Below are 27,960 nucleotides of genomic sequence, written 5' to 3' on the forward strand. Positions count from 1 at the left end.
CCCTTTATGTTTTTGCCTTTTATCCACTTTTTGTGTGCCCTATACTCTCTATTTCTGCCCATAGTTCTGTATTTTGTTAACCCCATCAAGCCTCTTTTCTTTTTTGTCACATACAAATATATTTCCTACATTTTAGCTAAATTTTAGACTTGAACAAATGTAATGAAGAAAAATGCACTTTTCAATTTGTTTGGTCGTTATTATTATGAAACACCGAAAATAGTACCTCAACTACATTTTATAACGAAACTGGATTTAAAAAAAAACCAAAATGAATGATATGAAAGATTTTGAAGAGCTTCCATGAATATCAAAATTAGAAATATGCTACAATTTAATTACAGTTCCATGTAAACGCCTATTGGTTTGTAGAAATGAATGACTAGTAATTACTATTTCCCAATTGTATAGAGCATGACATATGGTATAGACTATTGTTCAGTGTATGTTCACTGGTGTTAATATGTCCTTTGATTGAGTTAAGCTATTTCAGTTGATATTTTATAGTGTGTCTTTCTATGTTGTGATGTTACACTATTGTTTCAGAAAAAGGGTGAAGGATTGGTACCATCAAAACGTTTAAACCCGCTGCATTTGTTTGTACCTGTCCTAAGTCAGGAATCTGATGTTCAGTAGTTGTCGTTTGTTGATGTGGTTAATAAGTGTTTCTCGTTTCTCGTTTTTTATATAGATTAGACCGTTGGTTTTCCCGTTTGAATGGTTTTACACTAGTAATTTTTGGGGCCCTTTATAGCTTACTTGTTCGGTGTGAGCCAAGGCTCCGTTTTGAAGACCGTAATTTGACCCCAAATGGTTTACTTTTATAAATGTTGACTTGGATGGAGAGTTGTCTCATTGGCACTCATACAACATCTTCTTATATCTATGTATAGAAAACCATTTGCTATAGATGGTTTTTGGCTTGTAAGTTGTTGTATTTTTTGCCTTTTGGGTATTATATTGTTTTCTTATTACATATAATTCATCTTCCTCAAATCTTATTTAAGTCATACTCTGAAATCTACAGATTTTAGACACCAAAGAGCACTTTTGCAACTCTATGATTGATTGATAGATTGTTGGTAATTAACGCCACATTCATCACTATTGGCTCTTTATATTGATGAAGGAACCGGCGTTCCAGGAGAGAACAACCGACCTTCGGCAAGAAAACTGGCATGCAATTCTATTCAATTAAGATGAGAGTCAAACGCAAATGTTTCATGGGGGTTTGAACTCACAATCTCAAATTGACAGTACAGCCGAGTCCAACCAAAGATTTGAACATTGCTATTTGATGCGTCTTAATTGAGTACGTGTCCTTTAGGAGTAGGAGCAAACACTAGTCGGATCGGAGTCAGAGTAACGTGTTACACGTGTAATGTTTACTGTCTTCCAATCGATTTATTTGTGTCCATATTTTTTTAATGAACTACTCTGTTATAGCGGGAAAATGTTCTTACAATTGAAGAGTTCCGTTTTAGAGTGTTTACAAATTGTCTCATGATTGGGAAATTTCAACCATGTCTTAAAAAAATTGCCTCATTTTACGGATTGGATTTACACCTACAAATATAATGCATTAAATAACTTATATAACAATCACTGACGAGAAAGCGGCCCTTCATGGAGACGCTTGATCAAGTGTGCGCTTTATTAAAAACGACTCTATCCTAAGGCAAATACTCTATTACCTTCACGGAGACGCTTGATCAACTGTGCGCTTTATTAAATACGACTCTATCCTATGGCAAATACTCTATTACCCTTCACGGAGACGCTTGATCAAGTGTGCGCTTTATTAAATATGGATGGTTGTTATGTACAAGACGCCATAGTTTATTACTTTGAATTTGAAATTTAATCGACAGTAATAACAGAACATTCAGTATAATAAATTAAATAACATATATTTGAGAGGGTGATAGAGCAGATTGTTACCCCTCGAAAAGACATTGTCAACCTTGGCTTCGCCTCAGTTGACAATGTTTTCTCGGGGTAACAATCTGCTCTATCACCCTCTCAGCTATGTGTTATTTATATAATGTCAAGCGATGCTGACCCATGGGTAATAAAGAACGTAAACACGATATGATTACCTACAAATTCATTAAAAGAAGCACATATATGCTGTTCTTTTTTATGAAACAAAAATAATCTGGCCTATTCAGTTGCTAAAAAATATTATGACTTCATCTACAGCAAGTATGACATGTATGGTGTTATTTTTTCTTCGCTCGCTAAAAAGATTATCCACACATTGTCAGATTGTAGTGTACTAGTACCTCACTTTCAAGATCTTTGGACAAACCGACATACAGGACAGGACACACTTGTTAAACCTTAACCGAACACTTAAACAAATATTTACATAGAAGACATTTATGATAAAATATCGAAAGGACAAAATAGAAAAAGAATTTAAAAATCAAATGCTAAGAGTGTGTATTAGTATATATAGGATTGGTTCATTCAAATGTTGAAGAAAAAAATATTCTTGCTTTGGATTGACTGAAAAAAATATTCTTGCTCGGTTTGCATGATAAAAAAAATCTGGCTTGATATAAGAAAGAAAGTCAAATGGTCCATGTCTAATTGAATGAAAAAAAATCTAATGGTTTTTCATGAGTTAGATCATTATACCAAAACTTCAATCAAAAACTCATTAAAACTATGTATGTAAATAGTATATAATAATAAGTCAGTGTTTGAAATATTTGTTAGAAATTTCAAACTTTTTGTTAGTAGGAATGAGCAGCTGAGACGCCAAGTACCCAACCCTTTTCATATATTTTGTTTAAAAAAATATATACCTTATCATACACAATTAACAAAAAAAAACAGACCTATACAGCTTACTGTTTGGTGTGAGCCAAGGCACCGTGTTAAAGACCGTACGTTGACTAGACTTGCTACATGTCCCTTCCTTATTATTTTTATTTTCAATTTTCTCCTTTAACAATTTTACTACTACAACTAAGAGATTACCATCATACTGACATTTGCAGAGAAAGGTCTGTTTCTAAGGACAATCAGTGTACTGACAGTTTTCAGTAAATATATAGATTAGTAAGAAAGAAATAAAAGAAAGGGAATTGTAGCAAGTCTATTTTTTTGGCCTATAATGGTTTGTTTACTTTTACAAATTGTGACTTAGATGGAGAGTTGTCTCATTGGCACTCATACCACATCTTTTTATATCTATAGATATATTTGGATATATTTCATCTTCTGGTACATAACTATGTAGATTTTTTGGGGTTCCGCTCATCGTCAGGTTCTTGGTTAGAAGCAACGCAGTCGTAATACTAGACGTGTTACGAAAAGGTATATACTCGACGCTGAGGTTGGCAAATAAGACTTAAAATGAGGAGACTGTGTCAAAACATTGATTATCGATTAAAACAGGTAAAATTCAATTTGAGTTATGTTAACCGGGTATCCTACACACAAGTCTTGATTCATTAAAAGTTATACAAATTGAGTATAATCAGTTTCTGATATCATTGCTTTGGATAGATCATAGGATGGGCAAGGTGTGAGTATTTGTGTGTGTGTGGGGGGGATTTTTTTACTTTATTCATTACGATATCAATCTGTCACTCCACTACTGTACCTCGTTCCGAAAAGCATGATATTTTTGTAACTGGACCAAAACATCCAAACAACATTCAATATAATATAATAAATCTAGGCAAAACCCGCATAAAGCTCTACAGTCTGATTGAATTGTTTTCGGATGTCTCCATAGGCTTCCACCGATTTTGGAAGTTGAAAAAGCATGAACTATTTGTCACTGGACGAAAAAAAACAAACAACTTTCAATCAATCTCTGCAAAACCTGTACAAAATTATACAGTCTAGTTGATTTTTTTGCAGATTTCTTCATAGGCTTCCACTGAATTTTTCAGCGTCTAATAGCGTGTTTCAAGTATACCTTACACCCGAACGATAATTGCAAGTTTATTTTTTACATTATATTTTTTCTGCTCTTGTTCTACACGTAGCTCTAAGTTGATGGCGCCAATAGAGGATAACGAACGGAGAACGACATGCGGTATTTCTATTTTACCTAATATGACTAAATTCCAGGGAAATCTTATTTCATACGTGGCAAATAAAAGGCAGTATATTAAACTGTTGAAAATCATCCTGTTGATATAAGAAACTACTCCGTGTGAACATGATATGATTTCTAGTGTCCACAACGTATCGAACCAGTCACATTTTACATGAATATAAGATAAAGGAAATTAATTCCTGTGTAGGTATTAACAGTTTAGTATATATAAAATCATTTCTAATGTCCAATAAGGGCTAATGAGGCACTAGAGATTAGGAGTTTATTGCTCAAAACGGGTTCCCTCTTCTCCTGCTCGACTGCATGTCAGCCCGTCCGCCAGCTAAATTTCGTAATATTGTATCAGTCAGTTTTGCATTCAGTACAACCCGTCCAAAAGTTCTGAACACGGGTAAACACACCTTTAATGAAATGTTCGTCACTATTGAGTTCGAAAAAAAAAGAAATAGCAAAGTTGCTTTATTTTTTATGGATTAGCGAGGATTTTTTTTCTCCCATCCATTAATACTCCTTTTTTCTCGAATTTTAAATCCTTTCTGCAATACCCTCTCCTCCTGTCAGTGTCCCAAAATACAAAATAGGAAGAATAATTATGTTGTAGATTATAATTATATTCTTCACGAAATAATTACTATTGAGTATTTATTCCAAATATAACACCTTGCTTTTCAAATAAATTCGTCATTTCTTTAACACTTTTCTCTATTACCCCTTTTATATCTTTTATTATGAAGAAATTTTAATTTCAAAAGACCATTAAAGATGTTTGATCAGATAAATGAATTAACAGCCCAGACAGTAGCTAACGCTTTCATTGAGTTTAATATTAATGAAAAACGGATAAAAAGTTACTTTGCCGTTCCCTCTTAAAGATTGAAATAAACAATTAATTTCCCCATAGGCGACAATGATAGCCTTTTTCGAGATACAGGCTTTAGAAAGTTGATTTTTTTAACGAAACCTTGCTAGAATTAAAGAAAAGTTATTAGGACAGTATTTTTTGGTCCAAAAAATATTGGTTCGCGTTGCTTTTCTTAGCGTAATTTGTACATATCTCCCATGCCTATCAATTTTGCACTTAAAAATACGTGTCTCATCCTAGCGTTTAAAAGACATCTCAGTTCCGTTATGGCTAAGGAAAATAATTTATTTGGCCTTTGGTACAATGCAGAATGCACGAAGTCTCTAATAACAAAAAATAACGGGCGCACATATCAACCAATCATGATTAGCTATACTCTTAATTCTGAATACCAAGTTATGCTCATAAAATGGCTGCGCCCCTAAAATCTAATGGTTTATTGTAACCTATACGGTATTTAATACTTTCTAGAATCATGCAATTCATAGTTCGTTAGATGCCCAAATATATATGCCACACAAAAATCATCTTCAAAACGTTCTGGCATTTCTCTCTGAATTTTCACAATTTTTTATCAGAGGTGACCCCAGTCAATAATTTAAAATCTACCCAGCAAACACAAAAACATCTTTAAAATGTTTTTAAAATATTGTGTCTAATGTCATGAAAATATCACAAAAAAACGTGAGAAAAACATTAAATGTATGGTAGAATATATATCGTTAAAACGTTTTCTAATATATTTTCTAAAATATTTGCATAATATAATTAAAATGTTTTAAAGAAATATCATGATAATGTGAAAAACAATGGCGTATAAAACATTTTGATAATCTTTTAAAAAATATTTTCTAGAAATATTTTCTGAACGTTTGAAAAACATCATGAACATCAAATAATGTTATAAAAATGTTTTTTGGATGTTTTCTTGCAAGTCAGACTGTGCCTAAAAAATGTTTTCAAAATGTTTTAAGTCAATAAGAAGATGTTTTTGGTTGATATCTAGATCATATCAATATAAAAATTTCTGTACTTTTGATTGAGTTTCCTGCTTTTGTAAATAACAAATCATTAGTTAAATTAATTTATACACAGTGATTAATTCTATATACAAACAAGAATAAATCAGTTGTTTTGCTAAGCATTTGAAATTCACAATTCAAAGTCTCTGAAAACAAGAAGTATCTACAAATTTGACACATCCAAAATGGCAGACACAACTCATCATGGTCAAGCCACTTACCAAATATGAAGTCATTTTGTTCATCAGCATTACTTATTAAAGTAATGAAAAATTTGAGAACATTCAACATTTTGAAATACAATGTATGAGCAAACAGGAAACAGGTGCCAGATACAAAAATGTTCACACATCACAGTTCATCACTATCAAGCAGCTCATTAAATATGAACTCATCTTTATCAGCAGTTTTGGGAAAAACGGTGATGAAAATATTTGTTGGACAAAATCCGACAAATGTAGGTGGACAGACGACCGACAGTGCAAGAAAGCCCACATTCCAACCACAATGGTATAATGTTTAGTTTTTCACTCTCAACTTTTATTACCTATCTTATACACATCATGCATATGTCAACCTGAACATGCATGACATATATGCCATTGGACATTATGCAAACATTATACACATTTTTAAGTTCAAGTTACATTGACTAAAAATTGTGTCCCAAATTCAGATTTTTCAATACAACTTCTCTTTCTAAACTAAAACGCTACACTTCTAACAGGGTTACATCTGAAGTCAATAATCATTGATAATTGGCTGAAGAGATGAGAACAAACACAATTTTACATCAACTATTTGATTTATTTAAGAATACATTGAAAAAGTCAATCAATTGTCTTATTCAAAATCACTTGGAATGTCTTGTAGTGTCTTATGTCTTTTTCTTGCTGTGCCATGCTTCTGAAAAAAAAATTAATCTTACATTCATATATAAACTTCTTGCTCATTCCTTTATTATAGAATGATTCACGTTGCCTGAAGGATATACATCCCCTCCCCTTTAAAGTTTTGAAACAAATAACGATGATAGTGTGTTGGAAGGGGACAATAAATGGCTGACCATGTTAAGAGAGAGCAATATGCCACGCTGAACTTCATTTAGTTATTAAAAAAAAACCACATAAAAAACTTTAGACTAGATATGTGTCCAGTCAAGAGTCTTATTTCATTATACTCGTTGATTGTTGTCTATCATATTTTTTTTCTTTATTGTTTTGTATAAATCAGGCTGTTGTCTTTCTTGTTTTTTTTTTAGTTTTCATTAAATGCATTGTATCATGTAGGGGCCTTTAAAAGCCCTGCTACATAATGTCATTAAACATCTTATTGTCCTTTTTAAGTGTTAAACTCTGTAAGAGTTTATAACTTGTCATTTGTATCTAAGGGCATATGATACAGTCCTAGAAGTATACTATAGGCACATAATAACTTATCGAAGTGTTACGCATTGTTTTCGCAATGATGATAATAATATAACTTAACTCCCGAGAAACACACAGATGTCATTAAATGAGTTGTTTATATGTATTTGAAATACTTCAAAGGAAAGCAAATATGTTGTTTATGAAAGCACTCTGTTGGACATAAAGATTGATTTAAATAAACAACTGGTTTCTATTTTGTCACAAAAAAAATAGTTTATTCAAATATCCAGATATCTTTTCTGTATTGTAGGCCCTTAATCTTGAATGTAATGCATGTTTATGCTAAATATTTGAATTAAATATGGAATATAAACAGTAATTCTGTATGAAAATCTTACTTCAAAAAAAAATTCTCCTGAAAGGTTGTAGAGATTCCAAACCTGCATATTGAACTTGTCCTTTGTCACAGTTTGTGGCTTTTCTTTTAGCTCCTGTTAAAAAATAAGATACATTGTATGTACATTGTGTGTATGAAGCAATAAATATAATTTTAAGCAACAGTTTATATTATCTTGCTTGTAATGAAGTCTTACATAGTCTTTGTAATGTTCATTAAGCTGTTAAGGGAAATTTAATTTACTGTTTTGCAAATACATACATACACTGATTTTACTAGAAAAAAAAATCTCCATATTCAAATGGTGCTTATATTAGTGTTATTGTAACTTGTTTGTGTGCCTCGGAAACAAGGTATTGAGTCATGCTTATTGCAATAGTTGTTGTTGGTTTAAGTCTGTCAAATTTCATTTTCATAATGTGTATTTAATGTAGGCAGTTAGTTGTTTTGTTTAAATTGTGTTGAGAAAAATTTAACATTTGTTTGTCAAGGCTTCAAAGTGGACTACATGGCATTGGTTTTCTCAGTTTTGAAAGCCGTACAGTGACCTATAATTTCTTTTATCCAAGTCATTTAAATTCTGGTGGATAGCTGTCTCATACACCTTATCACTATTTCAGTATTTGAAAATCTGTCCCGCTTGAACTTTTTACGTCAGCATACGTCATACAATAATACACCTTATCGCTATTCCCGCTTGACCCGCGAATCTATCCTGCTTGAACTTTTGACGTCAAACAACAATCACTTTTCCATTGTGGCATCAGATATTTTTTATGATGACGTCAAAATTTTAAGGGAACTTGTGACAGTTGTGTGATGTCCAGTAATGGCGGACAAATAGCGATAAGGTGTATTACTTTCAATTGTGGTGTCAAATATTTTCTAATATGACGTCAACATTTTACGGGAACTTTTGTGATGTCCATGGCCAGTAATGGCGGACAAATAGCGATAAGGTGTATTGACAATCAAACACACAAGCCACATATCCTTATAATTTTTTTATATCATTATCAATGAACAAATTCATAATTGGTGTACGTAGATGCTTGAACATGGCAGATTCAGGGTCCCGACCCCCTTATGGAGTTACTTATAAGATACATGTATAGACTATTTACAAGTATCACTCCAAACGTTTGCTTGCCTTGGGCAGGGGCCCCCTTTTTCATAACCTTGATCCGCACCTCCAGAAACAGATGTAATTTGGTTCCGATTATGATTGAACACACACAATGAATGCACAAGTTTCATCTTAACAGATTAATCATTCTTACCAAGTGAGTATATATCGCGTAACAAACAATTTTCTTGGCTCTCTTTGTTGATATCCTGTCTTCGTTTCGAAATTCAAATTTCAACATTTCCGGTGATAAAACAAAAGTCGATTCCGGAAAAGGTCGGTTTTCCGTAAGGCATATAAACGATACGAAAATTGAACTTAGTACAGTTACAGATTTCATTTCTTAATTTCTAAAATATACAAGAACGAAATGAATAAACATTAAAGAAAGGTGATTGTTTATTAATACATTATTGCTTAATTTAATGTTGACTCTTTTGAATTTTAATATAAGAAGGAATAAAATCTGACTTCAAGGATCTTCAAGATATCAATTAAGGATTTCAACCATAGTATCTTGCTTGTCATGATATTGATGAAATGTAGTACTATATCTTATCCTGAAAAAAAAACGAGCTAATTCCACAAAACGTTGTTTGTGGGGTTTTGAATAAAGTTTAAATAAAATGTTATTTTTATATCCGTAAAATGTTGAATAAAATATCAGTAAGACCAGAGACATAGAATACGTATTATATGTCTCTGGTAAGACTATTTAGTAATGTGTATGTCAGAATATTTTATAGAAAACATTTAGCTGATATTTTTCAGATGTTTTATGTAAAACATTTTAATTTTACGTTATAAAACATTTTATGCAAATAGCAAAACTATATTTTCTGTAAAACATTTTTTTGCAGAATGTTTTTTGGATATTTGGAAAATATTTACTTTAAATGTTGTTAAAATATAAAATACCAATTGACGAAAATATTATTTTTTTATATTATAAAATATCTACGGGATATTTTAGAACAATGTTTGAGAACATGAATAAAAGATATTAGCAAATAATATTTTGTTAATGTTGTAAAAACATTTTACTTAAATGTTAGAAATAAAACATTTCAAAAACAATAAAATAAACGTTTTTTTTATGTTTAAATGATATTTTATTGAAATATTTTGTGAGAGACGTCCATATGACATTTAAAAAATGTTTTTAAAATGTTGTGTGTTTGCTGGGTAATGGTTTATTGTAACCTATAGGACGCTAGCTGTCACAAAGGAATTTCTTTAAATAATTGTTATCATATTTCATGTAAACAAACCTTTAATGTGAATTAGGTGCACATATCAAAATGATCGGATTTATTGCATCTATAAATAGCATCAGTGGAAATACCAGATTTCAGTAAATAGAGTTTAATTGGTTTGACAAATAGGTGATGTATTTACGGCAGCCGCATCAAAAATAAATACGGACATATAATTAGTATCAGATACTTATAATATAATCAAGCAAGTGATTATATCAACCTATCGATCGCGATGTATTCAATCTGATTTTCTCACCCTTTTCATGAAATAGTGACCTTTTTTAGCTCATCACTACCACTCATTACATAGTAAGTGGCCCCGAGATCTTCAGTTCTACCTTTTTAAACGCATTTAAGTAACATATATATATAATTGTGTGTGTTTTATCAATGGCTAATACTGTGGTATTATCTTTGTGGCGTTATCAACCATGTAATTACGCATGCTATTCTATGCATCAGTTTCCAATGTTTGAATGAGTTTACAAAAAATATTACTTGATATTGACCTTCAAGATAAAACCGCAACCTTGATAAAGGTAGAATGTTGCGAAATACTGTAATTATTTGTGGTTCCGCTTTTAACAAACAGGATGTTTGATTATGATAAGGAAGAATTGGAGCTGCATTATGTTGTGTCAAAACTTTAAAGAATCCAGAGTGTAACAAAACTCCACTTAACTTAATAGTCATTTCATCATAAAGTTTTACACAATTCCGTCTGTTGAACACGTACGGTTTCTACATTTTCCAATTTTTTTACATAAAACTACATATCACACATACAGAGAAAAGTATATTTAATTCTAGGTATCTATTTAAACTTAGGCCTACATATTATTTCTTGTTAATATCTCTTACTCATTTTTTTAGTTCGTAATACACTATACAATATAAAAAAGAAGATGTGGTATGATTTCAAAAGAGACAACTCTCCACAAGAGACAAAATAACACAAAAAATAACTGCTACAGGTGACACCGTACGGCCTTTAACAATGAACCCAAACCGCATAGTTAATAAACTTCACTTTCTTATCGGTTTTGGGACCTTATATCAAATTATCACTAACATTGGTTATAAAGATAATTTGTGTTGTTAGTTGATATACAAAATTCAACTCCGACATTTGGTTTAAGTCTTAATGTTCTTTATCTTACATTATTGAATATATATATTGAAGTTTTACGTTTTGTCCACGCTGTGCATAAAAAAGGGGAAAAATTAAGGCTGAAAATGCACCAAGTATTTATATTCAATTCATTCATGAGTATTTGTTAAGCAGTGAAACCAGTAGAATTCTATTGGAACATTTTTCAACAATTTGATAATTGAATAGACAAAATGTGAATATTCGTATTGAATATGAATATATCGTGCATTTTCACCCTTATTTTTCCTATATTTTTTTTACCTATATATATACTTTATCTATCCAACGCAATTATAATTTTGAACGTTGTTTTCAATTTAGATTTGTATAGTAGCACGAGTTCGAATCCCGGCAAGGGAAGAACAAAAAATTTGCGAAAGCAAATTTACAGATCTAACATTGTTGGGCTGATGTTTAGACGAGTTATATATATATAAATACTTAAAATTGAATTCTCCGTCCACACTAGTAGAAAAAGAAATAAAATTAAATTTCAAAATGCTCTTAAAGTCCTTTAATCTTCTACATTTTTTCACCAACCGGTTTCACATCTTTGTAATAATCATGGATGATAATGAATATATATATATATATATATATAGTGAGGCCAACAATGCTGGATCTGTAAATTTTTGTTCTTCCCTGGTCGGGATTAGACTTCATGCTACTGAGATATCGTGACACCAAATCTCCTTGCACTATGCAATATTTTCTGAATTACAATCAATTCCAACAAATGTTATTGTACGAGAAAAACACAGACAGAAATTTGTTTATGCATATAATGATAATAATAATAATAAAAACACGAGGGTTTTGCCGTTTTACCACTGATAAGATGTACCGATAGCGTCAAAGAATTACACAACAAAAACATGCAATTGTGAATAAAAATGGAAACATAATATGATTGGAACGCGAGATTAAACATTGTAAACTATAACCTATGCAAAGATTTAAGTTATAAAAATCATTATAATTCGATAAAGTCTTATCAATTCATAAATTGGTACAAAAATAAATCATTGTAAAACAGATATGGAATGGATATATGGATTATCAAACTTGATAAGTATTACAAATTTATGTTGTATCCTAATTATACTCATGATAATATTAAGTTATCTTCCTTACAACTTCCTTTAAGACAAAAGTTGTTATCTCCCATGTCTTAATTGTCAGGGTGAGTCTAAGAAAGATAACTCAAATTTGCCACAAGATGTTAGTAGAATTATGCTTTTTCATAATATTATGGTATTTCCTATTTGCCTCGACTGTAGAAATAACTAATTAAACAAGTTTAAATTGGAAACAACGTTCAAAACCTATGATTGCGTTGGATAGAAACCGCATTTTTTATACATGTGCATACAAAAAAAAATGTCTTGGTAGAGGGGTATAAAAACAGTCCAAACATTATTTTTCAAAAGACCAAAAAAGTGAAAAAGTATATTTTAACAAAACGCATTTGACTATCAGGTCGAACAACGGATGTTCTTAAACACTGCTGACTGCCATGGCGATTGCCAAATAAACGGATCACCAGCTGTAACAAATGGATCTTAGTTATTAATGTAATACCAAACAGAAAACAATAACGAATTAGATATACACTTGTCTATTAAAAAATGAACATTAAACATCGGATTATGATTTGGATTGGAAAGCGAGCGAATGGGAAATACAAGTCGTGAGACTAGAAACATTGTAGTTTTCGCTAATAACATTTTCTCATGCAAAACAAATAGTTCCTTTTCATCAACAAGGTAAACAATTACGATAAAATGCATACAAAAATAAATGAACAAAACTGATAAAAGTCAAAATCATGATTCTTCAAATGCTTTTTAAATCGCTTCGCCTGAACTGTGGCGGAGGATTAAATTCACAGTTTTCCCTCCATTTTCAATTTTTAAAAAGCCAATTTCTATTTAAATACTGTAAAATGCTTTCAGCAATATAAGTACACGTATCTGTTGATGTTGCATCATACACAATTGCATATGATTTTATGATTGAAGTCCTTTGCACACAGTACTTTTGTTCATTAGTTCTCGCGTAAGCTTTACAAAAATCAATATCGGTTGAAAAGGTCAGTTGAAAATAAAGGTTCTGTTGAACCTTCAAAAGATATTAAAACACCGTTTCTAACCACCTTTGTTTTCCTCCCTACAATATTTCTAATGAACATTTGTCACATTTGTATCAATTCTAATATAAGTAAATGGAAATCTTATGTCGTTAGTGTTCACATTAAAAAAGACCAGGATACAAAATTTGAAGGCAAGTTTTCTTTGCATATTTGATTGAATTTTGTAACTTACCTAAAATTGGATCCCGACAACATCCTTGTTGGCAACACAGTTGATCACCTGTACATTGGCGATCGTTATTGCATCTAAAACCACATGGAAGCAACGGTTGACTGCTTGGACAGGAACCCTGAAAACGTCGTTAGTTTTTAAAAACAAAAGAAGTACTCAAACAATGTCAAACAAACCAAAAATAAACAAATGTGGCTAAAATAAAAGAAAAATTAGAACAGTCAAAATCTAACAGTAAAAACAAATGTAGTTAGTACTTAAATTGAATTTGACATAGGTCTATATAAAAAAAATCACCTTCAGCCAATAACAGAACATATGATTGATTGAAAGTGGTTTAATGCCACCTTCAACGGTTTCGGTACTTATACATCCTCGGATTTCAAATGTTTGGCTATGAGCGTTCCTGATGAACGTAAATCCAGAAAAGCGCTTCGAACGCATGACATTATTTAACGTGTTGCTTTCAATTTTTTTCAGGACTATTGACTCTTTTGTGACGTTGACTTTTTATTTGTGGATGCAGGAAGAATGCCCAAAAAGAACATTCGACCTTTGGCAGGTAAACTGACAGTACTGCCATTTCAAATAAACATAAAAAAATAGACATCGATATTTGGGTACTTGCAGTTACTTAGAGCTAGTTAGCCAATAAGTACTAATGAATGAATCATGTTCGCTAATACTAAAGTATCAATCAGTACACATCCACTGGATTTAGTGTAAATACGTCATAAACAGTCTGATAAATGCATGACCTGGTAAACACAAGCAAAATACAATTATAAACCAACATGGAAACCAACAATGTCTTAAAACTGAAATATTTAGGAATGATTCATCTTGTTTCACGAAATCTTATACTTGACATTTGGATTTGTCATATTGTCATTTATTTGTTTTTTCCGGCAACATCATTTCATTGGGTATATGATGATCTTTGTTTAAAAGTTATATATAATATCTCTAAAAACGGTTAGCAATTTTGAAGCAATTGTATTTTTATTTTACGTAAATTGTTCATTCGGCTTAAACATTTCCTATTCAATATGTTTGCAACGTCAAAGTAACACCACATAAGTAGTTTCTGCAATAAATTGCCACAAAGTTGTATCAATATTTATCGAAGAATATTTCTGTTACATAATGGTGACCATCCCCTATTATCGAAAAGTTTTATTAAAATAAAAAATATTCTGTATACACCCAAAGAAAGTCTGAATTGTTATTTTAACTACAATTTCCTTAACACCGCCCTCACTGATATTTTATTAGTGCTATTGTGGACTTACCTGAAAACAATATTGTTAGATTCCTGTACATGGAGTTCGGTGTTTTTGTTATACTATTTTATGTTCTAATAAATGTTCAAGTGCAAATAATGTTCAAAGGTCCGATACGTGGCTACCCACTTGTGTAAATGTGTGCTTTTCTTCCTTATTTAAACGCATGGCTGCTATTAACGTTGAGCGATTATATATGATGTATACTTTCGATCAGTTAATACATGTCAAAAATGTACTTATTCGTGACTTAATTAATAAATGAAATGTCAAAACATACTGTTCACGTCACCCAAGAACAATTTATAGTAAAACCAAAAAATCACCTTTTTACACTTTGGATATGTGCATCCAGTAAAGCATTTTTCACCATTTATAATTTCATAACTAGAGCCTGGACAGGTATCTGGCGGAGGGGGAGCGCAACCTGGATTTGGTCCACATGGATCTTTCACTAGAATTATCCAGAATAACAAAATTTGTTCTCATTTTTTTTATCAATCTACATGTGCAAATAGTAGCGATAATAATACAAACGGACAAAAGTTATCGCACCAATTTATCACCAAATGTGTACTTACATGAGCGACATGATGGTACAGGATTAGCTTATCCTTCCAGAGCACCTAAGATCGCTCCCGAATTTGGTGTTCTGTTGCACTGTCTTTAGTTTTCTGTTTTGTGTTTTGTAGACATGATTGTCTTTTGGGAGTTTTTCGTGTTTTTCCTTCGCATTGTCAGTTCATACATGTCCAAGACATACCAGGATGTCGATATCGTCGATATCGACAATGTCGACACCATATCGAATCGATATCGATGAACTTATACATTCATATCATAACCCATAACTAGATGTAGATTTTAATGACGACACCAATGACAAAACCTGATGTCGATATCGACAATGTCGACTCGATATCGACTCGATATCGATGATGACTTAAGATAATGAATAAAAATAAGACATAACAAGCTGATTAAATTAAGACCGAAGATTGATATAGGGGTAAATGCTGGCTGAATTGTAATCTATTTATTTTTTTAAAAGACAATCAGTTGGTCACTTCTCAAAAGTAATGTATCCTTTAAACACATTAATGTATTCTTCAAAAAAACAAAAACAAAATTTTTGCTTGTATTACATTGACAATAGCTGACATGGTAATTTAGGTGTTAACTTAGTGAGATATGGTTGCATACAAAGATCTAAAAATGCATATATAGTACAAAAATGACTTGCTTGGTAAAATTGAAATCCATGGGATGTGAACTGGTTCCCATTTCAAACAGAGAAAGCATTGTTTATCTATTGGTTGAAATTAGATTTTAACTTTAATTGAATAGTTTCGAGTACTCTTAGATCGGTACTTTTTGATTTTGTCTATTTGTTGAATTTTATTTATTGATGCTACACCACCGTCCTAGATTTAAGGGAAGTTTTAACGTTTAAGTTTAACCTCGCCACATCCTTACTGTGATTGACCATTCTCGGGAGCTCTTTGATTAAGTGGTTGTCGTCCGTTGCTGTCGGTCATATTTGATTTTTGTTTATCATTTATACATAAATCAGGATGTTTGTTTTCCCATTTGAAATATTTAACATTTTGTCATGCCGGTATTATTGTTAATCTTTTCTGTGAAGACTGTAAGGTGACGTATAGTTGTTAACATCCTCATTCTTTTTGTGTTTGGAGGTCTGTTGTCTCATTGCAAATCGTGCAACATCCCCTTATCTTAATGTGTAATTAAGGAACGTATACTATACATATTTAAACAGATGAACCAGGAGAAACTAAATTGTCTATATAGATAATTGTAGCAGATAAATATTAGGAACATGTGTCAATATCGACTCGATGTCGTCGATATCGATATCTTAAAACAGACGAACCAGGAGAAACTAATTTGTCTATACAGATAACTGTAGGAGATAAACATTCATAACATAATTTTTCGATATCGACACGATGTCGTCGATATCGTCGATATCGACATCTTAAATAGACGATCTGGGAGAAACTATAATTGTTTATATACATAACTGTAAAACAGATTGACATTGGGAACATAATGTGTCGATATCGACTCGATATCGTCGATATCGACATCTTAAAATAGACGAACCAGGAGAAACTAAATTATATATATAGATTATCGTAGTAGATAGTCATTTGAAACATAATGTGTCGATATCGACTTGATATCGTCGATGTCGTCGATATCGATATCTTTATTACACAAACCAGGAGAAACTAAATTGCCTATATAGAAAAATGTAGCAGATAAACATTTGGATCATTATTTGTCGATATCCACTCGATATCGTCGATGTCGTCGATATCGTCGATGTCGTCGATATCGAGACTACATTGTGTCTTGGACATACCTCTGTCAGTTTGTTTTCTTATTATGGGTTTGAATAATTTTTTAATTCATTCCGCCTTAATTTTTCTTTATAAACAAGAATCTATCCTTAATATATGCCAACGTAATTTGGTATAAGGTTTTGTAAAATTGCACATTATTATAAGAAACAAAATTGTCTCTGAATTTTTTTGATGACATGATTTTCATATATTTATAAACAATCACGTTTACTTTAGTTTTTTATTTGAAGATATGGCTGATATTGCACCTTGTTCTAAAAAAAACAAACAAAAAAAACTATTGTTGCTTATAACGAAAGATAATTGTTAAGAAAGTTTTGCTGGCGTAAATTTAGTAAAGTAAAATTTTAGTAAAAGAGGTCAGTAGGTATTTTGTTAATTTTTAATGATTTTGTCGTTCGTTTGCTATAATATATTATGAATACATACAAAACACCGCCGTTATGTTCATACACAGATGTTATGTGCATTAAACGAACCAAAATGAATTTAATATTTAAAGAACAAACAGCCACCATTCAGTTATTCATTAGATATATCTTAGAACAACATAATTGAAAATTAACAAAAAAAATATCTGTTAGGGTCGATTCCTCAAAAACATTAGTTTCCCTTCCCGCTTGTCAGTGAGTCCAGTATCAATTACCTTGTCAAAGATGTATTTTTTGTGTCGAAAAATATAAAGAACTTGGTGGTGTTGGCAGATCATTTAAGACTCTGTTAAATTCATTCGCATCTTTTTCGCACTTTTGTGCTTAGTGTCCAGTAATAATTGTATAATACATATTCTGGGCGAGGACAAATTAACAATTAAACCATTAGGTAGATAATACAAGGTGGGATGACTGGGATGAAAATCGGGAAATTTGATATTCCGCTTGATAATAACGGTTCGTTTATTAAAGATAAGTATACAGCCTTCAAGGAGTCACAAGCCAAAGTTGTTGCAAGGTTTCGTCAACGTGCTAAGCGTGGCACTCACCTTACAAGTAGCATCAAATTTAACGTCCCAATTCTGACCTGACGTCGATGATAGTTTGTACATCCCGCAAAGTAAAACGAACGCCGAAATTCAGCAAAGGTTGTACTGCAGAGAGAGGAGAAGCCCCGAACTTACCGTATTTCAATACCTGTCTCAATTCTATAGGTCCACTTTGGAAATATAAATGTTTGCAGTTTTGTATACTATAGTTGCTATTTAAACGTATTCTGACGATCAGCTGCTTTATATATTCTTGTGAAGTACGGTTGCTGTGTCACAAATAATATAACACACTTATTTCCATATTGCTAATTAATAAATGAAAAGCTATCATAGTGTACTAACTAACGCCATTACAAAGTCGCTCGCATCGTCTTTTGGTTCTAAAATTATTCCTGTTGCCTCGTCGTCCACCATATATAAACCCTTCACACTGCATTGACTTGGTATTGTAAAACCATCTTGGTATAGATGATTGACCTTCCCCAATCAGCTTTGGTAGTGTGCACACTAAAAAGTTGAATATTCAGTAATTCAGTAATGTTAAACATGATCTTTACGGTAAATATCGATACTATCAAGATATCACTGGCAAAATAAAATTGAGAATGGAAATGGGAAATGTGTCAAGGAGACAACAAAAAGCATGTAAAGATCATACAATCAGCATGTGTCATCTGTGTTAAATGACATTACATTTGAGGTCCATTTCGTCAATTCCAACGTTCTTGGTCAACATTCTTATGACCTCATTGTAACATCACGACTGATTATAGTGAATAGATTATACCACCCTATTCATTTTGTTTTTGCAGAAATAACATACTTTAGAACTGATTGTCGAATTTTACTATTTCTTAAATTTCAGGACTAAATTATAGCTCATATAATTCCTCCTCCTCCTCCTTTAGATGCATTTCAATTTTAGTGAATTTTCAGCAATTACCACAAAAATGAAAAAGAAGAAAATGTGAAAAAAAAACTATGTTTCCTTTGTTATGATGGTTATTACTGCACTTAATTATTTTGATTCCGATGCAATATTATATTATAAAGTAAACATTTAACGATATTGCATCAGGACGGTCTTAAACAACATTGTATAGCCCTGTTTGACATGATGAATGAGTTTAAAACTAAATTTCTAATTATTATTATTTAGCCGATTTACAATTCAAATATGTGTATATTTTTACACATATCGGTTTCTGATCCTTTGAACTATATACATTCAGGTTTTATCGGCTCTACATGTACTCCATGGAATTAGATATTTGCAAACATGCGTGATTATATCTCGTATACGGTGCACTTATATTGTGTTGAGAAAACATGTCTTATTTACAAACATAATCACTGTATAGTTCAGAAACTATATCGAGAATAAAATACAAGTACCTCGTTTTCTGCATGCAGTAACACAATCTCGTCTTGTTTTGAAATTATTATTGTTGCCCTCACAACCACCATAGAAGAACCTTTTGCAACGCCCAGTTTGAACATCATAATGAAATCTTTGTATCGATGCACGACATGAACCAACGACTTTCGGCAGGTCGCAAATATTATCACTCGATATTACACCAAATATCTGCAATGATATTATCTAATGAAACTGTTCCAGTGATAAACAATACCGTTCATTAAGTTACTAATTTCTTTTTTTTATTTGTTTGAAGAATACAAACCATTCATAGACATATTACTTCACAACATGTACAATTAAAAAAAACAGTAGTTTATCGATGACTATAAATCGATAAGGAAGACAAAGCCAGCTACTAAACAAACTGAGGGAACCACATGAAATCGACAGGGTGATCGACTCCTGCGATGCATGAATCATACTCCAAGCCATTCAAAACCTAGTCTAAGGGTCATAATCAATAAAATTACAGATTAGAATTTTATTCTGGTATCTTATGATCTAAGACTGCGAAAATGTATCGCTAGTGAATTTTGACACCAAAAAAATCAAATCAGGCAACAAATTCGGGAACGTGAGCAGTAAACACTAGAACTGCAAGCACATATTGCAAGTGAATTGAGACACCAAAAAATCAAATCAGGCAACCAATTCGGAATCGTGTTGCAGGGATATTTTATAAATACTTTGGATTAATCAATAAGAATTTCATGTTAAACAAAAGGCAAGCTTTACTATATAGAGTAATGAATTAGGTATTTGGAGGTTTAACTACGTCCATGGGGAGAATACCGCCTAGTTGTGTGAAACTTTTGTATGGCGCAATGAAGGCGATTGTTATACATGTAATACGAAAAACAATTCAGTTAAAGAAGAGGCTCAACACAGTAGTTTAAGTTGTATTTGTGATTAATTAATCGCCTTAGTAAGTATATTGTTTGAGTTGTTTTGATGCCAAATCGACACATTAAAGGTACAAAATGATGACGTAAAAACGAACACCGGAAAGAAGTTTTCCGCCATGTTGTTAAGCTTTTCTAGCATGATAATAGTAAACACTTTACAACAAAAGTAATATCCGAACATTCAGAATATTCATAATTGATGTATTAATCCCACTAGTCAGTATTATGTATGGGTTTTTTGATGCCAAATCAATACATCAAAGTTACCAAATGAGTTTAAAGACGTTTAAGAAATTATACTGTAGCGTGTAAAAAATGTTAAAACTAATTAAAGCATCATAGTTAATAGAAAGTTGTGAAAAGGTGACAATAAATTAAACTTACCAAGACGAGAAACAAGAATACCAGTTGGAGACTTAACTGCATCCTGAATAAATAAAATCAACACCTATCTAGACTAAACCAGAATACAATATGCACTATTTCATAACAAAAATTATAAATTATACAGATGAGGTACGGGAAAGCGGATTAGCAACATGTGTAGTTTTAAATATCATCTAATGCACATATGAAAAATAACTTAGCAAACTTCAGTTTGATGTCAGTTGGTGTTCATGTTATAGGTAACATTAATGTAAATGAAGCCAAATGTTCAAGGACAACGGCTCGGTTTAAAAGTGCTCTATGAATCCATCTTTCTCTGCTAATTAATATAAGTAAGGAATGTCAATCGTTTGCAGATTGTTGGTTGAAATATTTCTGTTTTATTTTCTCTTATATTATGTAGGAACTGAAAAATAAACATTTTGTCAACTATTGTGTGGTTTGCGTGTAATTAAAAAAAAACTCTTTTTTTTATCTAAATGTTTATCATGATCTTTTTCCAAATGTCAATTTATTTAACAACAAATCAGAAATATTGATTTGCAATAGCCTATTTGTCAATAACACTTCCCTGCGAAATTTGTTATACAAAGGTCCGAAATATCGTGAGCCTAAATCCATCAATTGGAAATACAACTTCAAAATACTGATGGATTCAGTCGAGGATTATGCCAGGCAATGGGATAAACGCGAGAAAGAAGACGTAGATACTCTTTCCGAATGGATTAAGGCTGTGAGGTTGTTGATACAAATCCGTAGTAAGAAACTAAATGGGCATATCAATACCCACGCTACGTCAATTTTTAAAGACCCAAATGTTGCAAAACACTTGTCCTACCTCCATGACAAATATGTTGTTGTCCCCGCAGATAAAGCCCTAAACAACATTTGTGTGTAAATATCATTACATAGACTGCTTGATAAATGAATTAGGTATTGACAATTCACTTGGAAACTCAACATATACCCTCACGACACTTACCAAAGAGGAAATCCTGGATAATCACAGGTCTGTTCTATGTTCATTTGGAATTTCAACCAAAGATGAAGAACTGGACCTTCCATCACTGTATTGGATACCTAAACTACATAAGTGTCCTTACAAACAACGGTATATTGCTGGGTCTTCCAAGTGCTCCACGAAACTTCTTACTAAATTATTAACATCTATTTTATCAGCAATCAAAGCCGGACTCCAAAGTTATTGTGAAATTGCCTATTCTAGAGGTGGCGTGAATCAGATGTGGATACTAAATTCCAAAGATCTTTTAGAGTACATACAATCTAAGACTCTCTCATCTTGCAATAGTATTAAAACATTTGACTTTTCTACACTTTACACAAGTATTCCCAATTCCAAACTAAAAGACAAATTGAAAGAGTTGGTATTACTTTGTTTCATTAAAAAGAATGGCGAACGTAGATACAAGTATCTTGTCTTGGGGAGGGATAAATCCTACTTTGTAAAGAATCACTCTGATTCAATCAAAAAATTCTCTGAAACTGACATTATCAAGATGCTTGATTTCTTGATTGACAACATATTTGTTACGTTTGGAGGACGTGTTTTTCAACAAACTGTCGGAATTCCAAAGGGAACCAATTGTGGCCCTCTTCTTGCCGACTTGTTTCTTTATTATTATGAGGCTGACTTCATACAGGAACTTATTAGGAAGAAAGATAAGAAGTTAGCAATATCCTTTAACTATACGTTCCGTTATATAGATGATGTTCTCTCACTAAATAATACAAAATTTGGTGACTATGTTGAACGAATCTATCCAATCGAACTAGAGATAAAGGATACTACAGATACAGTTAAGTCTGCCTCGTATCTTGACTTACATCTAGAAATTGACAATGAGGGTCGGTTGAAAACAAAACTTTACGACAAAAGAGATGATTGCAGCTTCCCAATTGTAAACTTTCCATTTCTATGTAGCAACATTCCAGCAGCGCCTGCATACGGAGTATATATCTCCCAACTGATACGATAGTCCAGGGCTTGTGTTTCCTATCATGATTTCCTTGATAGAGGATTGCTGCTCACAAGGAAGCTATTAAACCAAGAGTTCCAAATGGTGAAGTTGAAGTCATCCCTTCGTAAATTTTACGGACGCCATCACGAGTTGGTTGACCACTATGGAATAACCGTTTCACAGATGATATCGGTTATGTTCCTTATGTCGTAACTACAATACCCTCCCTTTTCACGAATGTGACTTACCGAATTAGACTATTTACCGGATTTGTAATAACATAAGCAACACGACGGGTGCCACATGTGGAGCAGGATTTGCCTACCCTTCCGGAGCACCTGAGATCACCCCCAGTTTTTGGTGGGGTTCGTGTTGCTTAGTCTTTGGTTTTCTATGTTGTGTTTGTGTACTATTATTTGTCTGTTTGTCTTTTTATTTTTGGCCATGGTGTCAGTTTGTTTTCGATCTATGAGTTTGACTGTCCCTCTGGTATCTTTCGTCCCTCTTCTATAGAGTATGGTACATTTTCAAACATAACAACTTCGGAAGTGTAAGACCATGAATCTCATAATAAGTTTTTTGAAGAAGTTTATGTTAGTCAAACAATATGACTCAATGGTGTCTAGGTGTTTTAGTCTTTCTGTCAGTGTTTGATGATTTCCAGAACTGTAAAGCTTTCACATGTCTCGACAGTTGCAGAAAGTTAGATTAATTACGTTTCCTATGTAGTTTATATTGGAAAAGAACATGTTTACAGATTGTTGCAACCCTTTTAATGTATTCGATTCTGAAAGTGGAAAAGCGACCATGCACATGTGAACAGATTAATTAAGCGTGGTATATTTATGCGATCTCGATTAAACATGCATTTGATATTCGATTCCCTCATAGTAATCTTTTGACCGATTCATAAATAATGAAACGAACTTTTTCTTTTCATGATGTTGATTTTCCGTTTTAATAATTTGCCTACCCTTCCGAGGCCCCTAAGATCATCCCCAATATCTGATGAGATTCTTGTTGCTCATTCTTTAGTTTCTATGTATACTGCTTATCTGTTTGTCGTTTTTAATTTTATGGCTAGTCATTTTCATTTATTATTTTGAATATTATTTGGTATCTTTGGCATCTCTTCTTATGAACTTAATTTCTCAGTTGGATAATATGTACACGTGTTTGCGGTGACATTTCAAATTGCAATAATAAACAGTTTTGAAAGCATATATAAAAGAAAATGTCATAAATTATTCCAACCTTTTAGAAAGTTTTCTCACATATATATCAATTCAATGTTGGTACATGATTAAACATGGCCAATTATAATAAGATAAGGTATTTAACACAGTCACGTAAGGGTAGTTTGATTCAATTATTATGTTCGGCTTGGTTATTTTGCTCCAGGAATTTCTTTTATTCAAAAACTGATCTAAAACCAATCATAAGGAGAAGTTTTAAAATCTCCATCGTTTCCACGGAAACAATAAAATTAGTATGAAATGAATGTTTCCTTATATTTCCTTGGACAAGCTTAATCCACACATTTTCCAATCAACGATACTTACCATTAAGGAATTACTGTAATATTTTTTCTGTCTATGACGAAATAACAGCAAATGTGGTGCACACTGAATAACCCGTGTAGTCTATCTCGAATAGACAGAAAAAATATTTCAGTCATTTCCTTATAATTTAATTCTAAATTTTATTTTAAGCCGGAGTATATCATGAAAAACGTTGAGGACGTCACGGTCACATGACAAAATTATGAGCTGATAGACAAAACACTGTCAGCCAATTAGAAGACGCGTTACATCCAAAATTAAATTATTTCATCATATGTGTCAGGGCAGTGACACTATATTATAACAGATTAAAAAAAGAAAATACATTTTAAGCAGTATCCTAAAAATCTACAACATTACGGCATAAACATATCACTTTTCAATAACATTTAAACTATATTATGTTTTTTTTTAATATCAAAATGACCGCCGCTGTGCATGTTATATTTTAATTATTCGTTATGCAGTGATTGCGTGTATCATTTGTGTGTGTGGGTGGACAGGGGACATCAGTTCGACAAAATATACCTTCAAGCAGTACTAACAATTGTATTTCTCTACACTATTTCTGTACACATATGTGTTGTGCAATACAGAGACTTCTGCACTGCTTATGATATTGCTGCTAGGCAATTTATTTTGCATTTCTTTGTAGTTATTTATATCTTAAACATGTAATAATTGTGTGAAACATTACCGTCTTGCTATCGAAAGACAAATAATTCATGATTTTTTTTTATAGTAATGGCGTTTGTAGCTATTGCGTGTGTAGCATCACATTTTTCATAGACACGTGTTTATATGTGGACCCTTCAATCATGTCTATGTTTTAATTTCTCTTAGTGTTTGGTTGCTGTCTTTGTGAAATACACCATGCATTTTCTTTTATTTGTATGTCTGGCAGATAATTTTTGCTACAAAAAAAGATGAACATTTGGCATTTGGCAAATGTAATAAGCAATAAGTTACAACTAAAACACTTTTTTCGTCTGTCGTTTACTGTTTAAGAACGTATAATAATATGTTTGAATTGTTTTACACTAGTCATGTTGGGGCCCTTTAAAGCTTGTTGTTCGTTGTGAGTCAAGGCTCCGTCTTTTGGCCCATTATGGTTTACTTTTAACAAATTGTGATTTAGATGGAGATTTGTCTCATTGGCAGTCATACCACATCTTCTTATATCTATATATGTATAATTAAATGTATATATATGGAAACACTGTGTATATTTTGAGGTATACGTCAGAGGGACAGTTGACAAAACGGTACAAATACGTATAATTAAAATGTGTACGCAACATGTAGTGACCCCAAAGCTATACTTTTTAATTTATGAAACTATATGTATTTATATACTTTGAGCTAACTAATTTTCGCGACTTTTGCGATTAAAAAAATAACGCAAATATAAATCGTCCCGAATATGTAAACTCTGGATTTTACCATGTTCATCTATACCAAGTACATTTAAGAATCGCGAAATGGGCTAGAAAGGGTTAAACGCAAAATAATGTTTCCGCAAATATAAGTTGGTTGAACTTTTAATGTGTATTGTTCTTTTGGCATAATTTGTTTTAAAACTGAAATAAAATTTACGTTTAAGTTATTCGTATATTTACAGTTTTGGATTTTGGATTTTGTTTTTATATTAGACTGTGATTTAATGTTTTGTACATTTGTATAACAAAATTAATTGTTCAATTGTTGGTTTTTGTTCTTCTTTTTTTGTCACGCCTTATCTTGTTTTGATAAAACCATATGATCATGTGCAGTTGAAATAATTTAAGTAAGATGTGCGTTTACATTTTTTTATGTTAGTTATAGCTGTCTGTATTGATGGATACTAGACCCATCCAATCTTGAGCGAATGTTTAGTAGTTGTAGCTACTGACTAAAGATGTAATGAAGAAAAAACGTCAATGTGAGATAATTGTATTTATAAAAGGTAAGATACAATTATAAGAAAGTTAGCAATATATAATCATTTTAAGATAAATGAAAACATATTTCAACTTCTAAAAATAAAGATTTTAATTTTAAACATTTATCATAATAAGTTTATGTTCATCCTTAGGATCAACACAAAAATTATGACATGAAAATCTACAACATTTACGTTTCCCATTACATTGACTATCTGATTGGCATTCGGAGGTTCTAAAAACACAACTTCTTGGTTTTGGATCTTTAGGGCAATCACCCCTCTTCGGATCTGAAAAAAAAATAAATATATTGTTTCAAATAACGCTAAGGATACAAACCCGTGTTTAAAAAGTAGCGAAAATCGTATGCAATCAAAGAAAAACTACGGTAGAGGGATTTGCAAACGTGGAGGGGCAATGAAGTCTAAAGTTGTTTTTTTTTAATTTTCGGTACAAACATACACAAGATACGTTAATATGTCTTTTGCGTTAACAAATGTTATCAATGCAAACACATGATGAGAGAATGAAATTAAAGCAATTGACAAATTAACAGAATAAAACTTGAAACAAATAGTGTTCCCTTCTACTTTACCATGTTTACTTTTTTAAACCGGTCTTCCACATTTCTTGGCATGCAAAAAAGAGGCGGTTAAACTTAGGTTTCCTTCAATCATATCAATTTTCATTATATAAGGCACTCATACGAAAAGACTTTTAAAAAGTCTATAAGCCTTTATATCTATTAAATGTTCGTCATTAACCATAACATACAATTTCAATATACCATCATTGGTATGAGTTCTGTACACGAGAGAAAGTTAACAAACAATGCATAATTACCATGTATGGTTAAAAAAAAGTCATCATTGATAACAGGATATTCGTACACAAAACGTTAATTTCGTATAAATGAGACTCACCAAAGATGCTAGTGTCAAAATGGTAAGACGCCACAACATGTATCAAATTAGCAAAATTGATAAAAATTTGTGGCAACATGACTAGGGTCATCCATCATTAAAGGTATTAAAAACCCTGTTTTCTTTCAAAAGTTTTATATCAATAGTTAATTAACTAAAAACAAAACGTAGCAATCAATATCATTTCAGCATAGGAATTTTGACCACTGGACTTGTTTTAAAAACTTATCAAAGATACATCTACATTTTTACTTACATAATATTGGATCCCGACAACAACGTTGTTGGCAACAGATTTGATCACCCGGACATAGGTTGTCGGTTTCTGGTTTGCATCTTGAATTACATGGAAGGACGGGGGAGCTAGTAGGACATGAACCCTAAAAATCACCCTCAGTTTATACATGTCATATAAAAGATAAAAAACACTTCCAAAAAATCAAATTAACAAGAATGTCGGCACACAAACTGGAATATAATAATTTATCAATATAGGCTAATGCAAAATGTAAATCACGCCTCCCTTTTACTGTGTTCAAGAGGTAAAAATTAAACTACCATGACTTGTTAATTTGATAAGTTTTTATTGGATGTTTGTTTGTTTCGT

The 27,960-nt window shown here is 32.0% G+C and overlaps 1 protein-coding gene and 1 long non-coding RNA gene across 3 annotated transcripts in view; both read right to left on the bottom strand.

Annotated features, from left to right (window-relative positions):
- The window catches only part of LOC127721644 (carboxypeptidase inhibitor SmCI-like), an 85,868-nt gene that overhangs the window by 13,547 nt on the left and 44,361 nt on the right, over positions 1–27,960 (bottom strand). Inside the window, exons 1-5 of one of the 2 annotated variants that reach the window (XM_052228419.1) lie at positions 20,965–21,086; positions 19,648–19,840; positions 18,595–18,759; positions 15,204–15,331; positions 13,595–13,712 (exon numbers count right to left, since the gene is read on the bottom strand). The exons of the other annotated variant lie outside the window; for it this stretch is intronic. Coding sequence (XP_052084379.1) covers positions 13,595–13,712; positions 15,204–15,331; positions 18,595–18,759; positions 19,648–19,840; positions 20,965–21,006 — 646 coding nt within the window. The 5' untranslated portion in view covers positions 21,007–21,086. Of the gene's footprint in view, positions 1–13,594; positions 13,713–15,203; positions 15,332–18,594; positions 18,760–19,647; positions 19,841–20,964; positions 21,087–27,960 lie in introns of those variants that run through there. 2 annotated transcript variants of the gene reach the window in all.
- LOC127721660 (uncharacterized) lies at positions 6,759–9,511 on the bottom strand. The gene is made up of 3 exons (XR_007991383.1): positions 9,013–9,511; positions 7,734–7,826; positions 6,759–6,871 (listed from the first exon to the last, which is right to left on the bottom strand). It is a non-coding gene; the product is annotated as an uncharacterized LOC127721660 (long non-coding RNA).

This window comes from Mytilus californianus, unplaced genomic scaffold (genome assembly GCF_021869535.1).
Source record: "Mytilus californianus isolate M0D057914Y unplaced genomic scaffold, xbMytCali1.0.p SCAF_12, whole genome shotgun sequence".
Taxonomy (NCBI): Eukaryota; Metazoa; Mollusca; class Bivalvia; order Mytilida; family Mytilidae; genus Mytilus; species Mytilus californianus.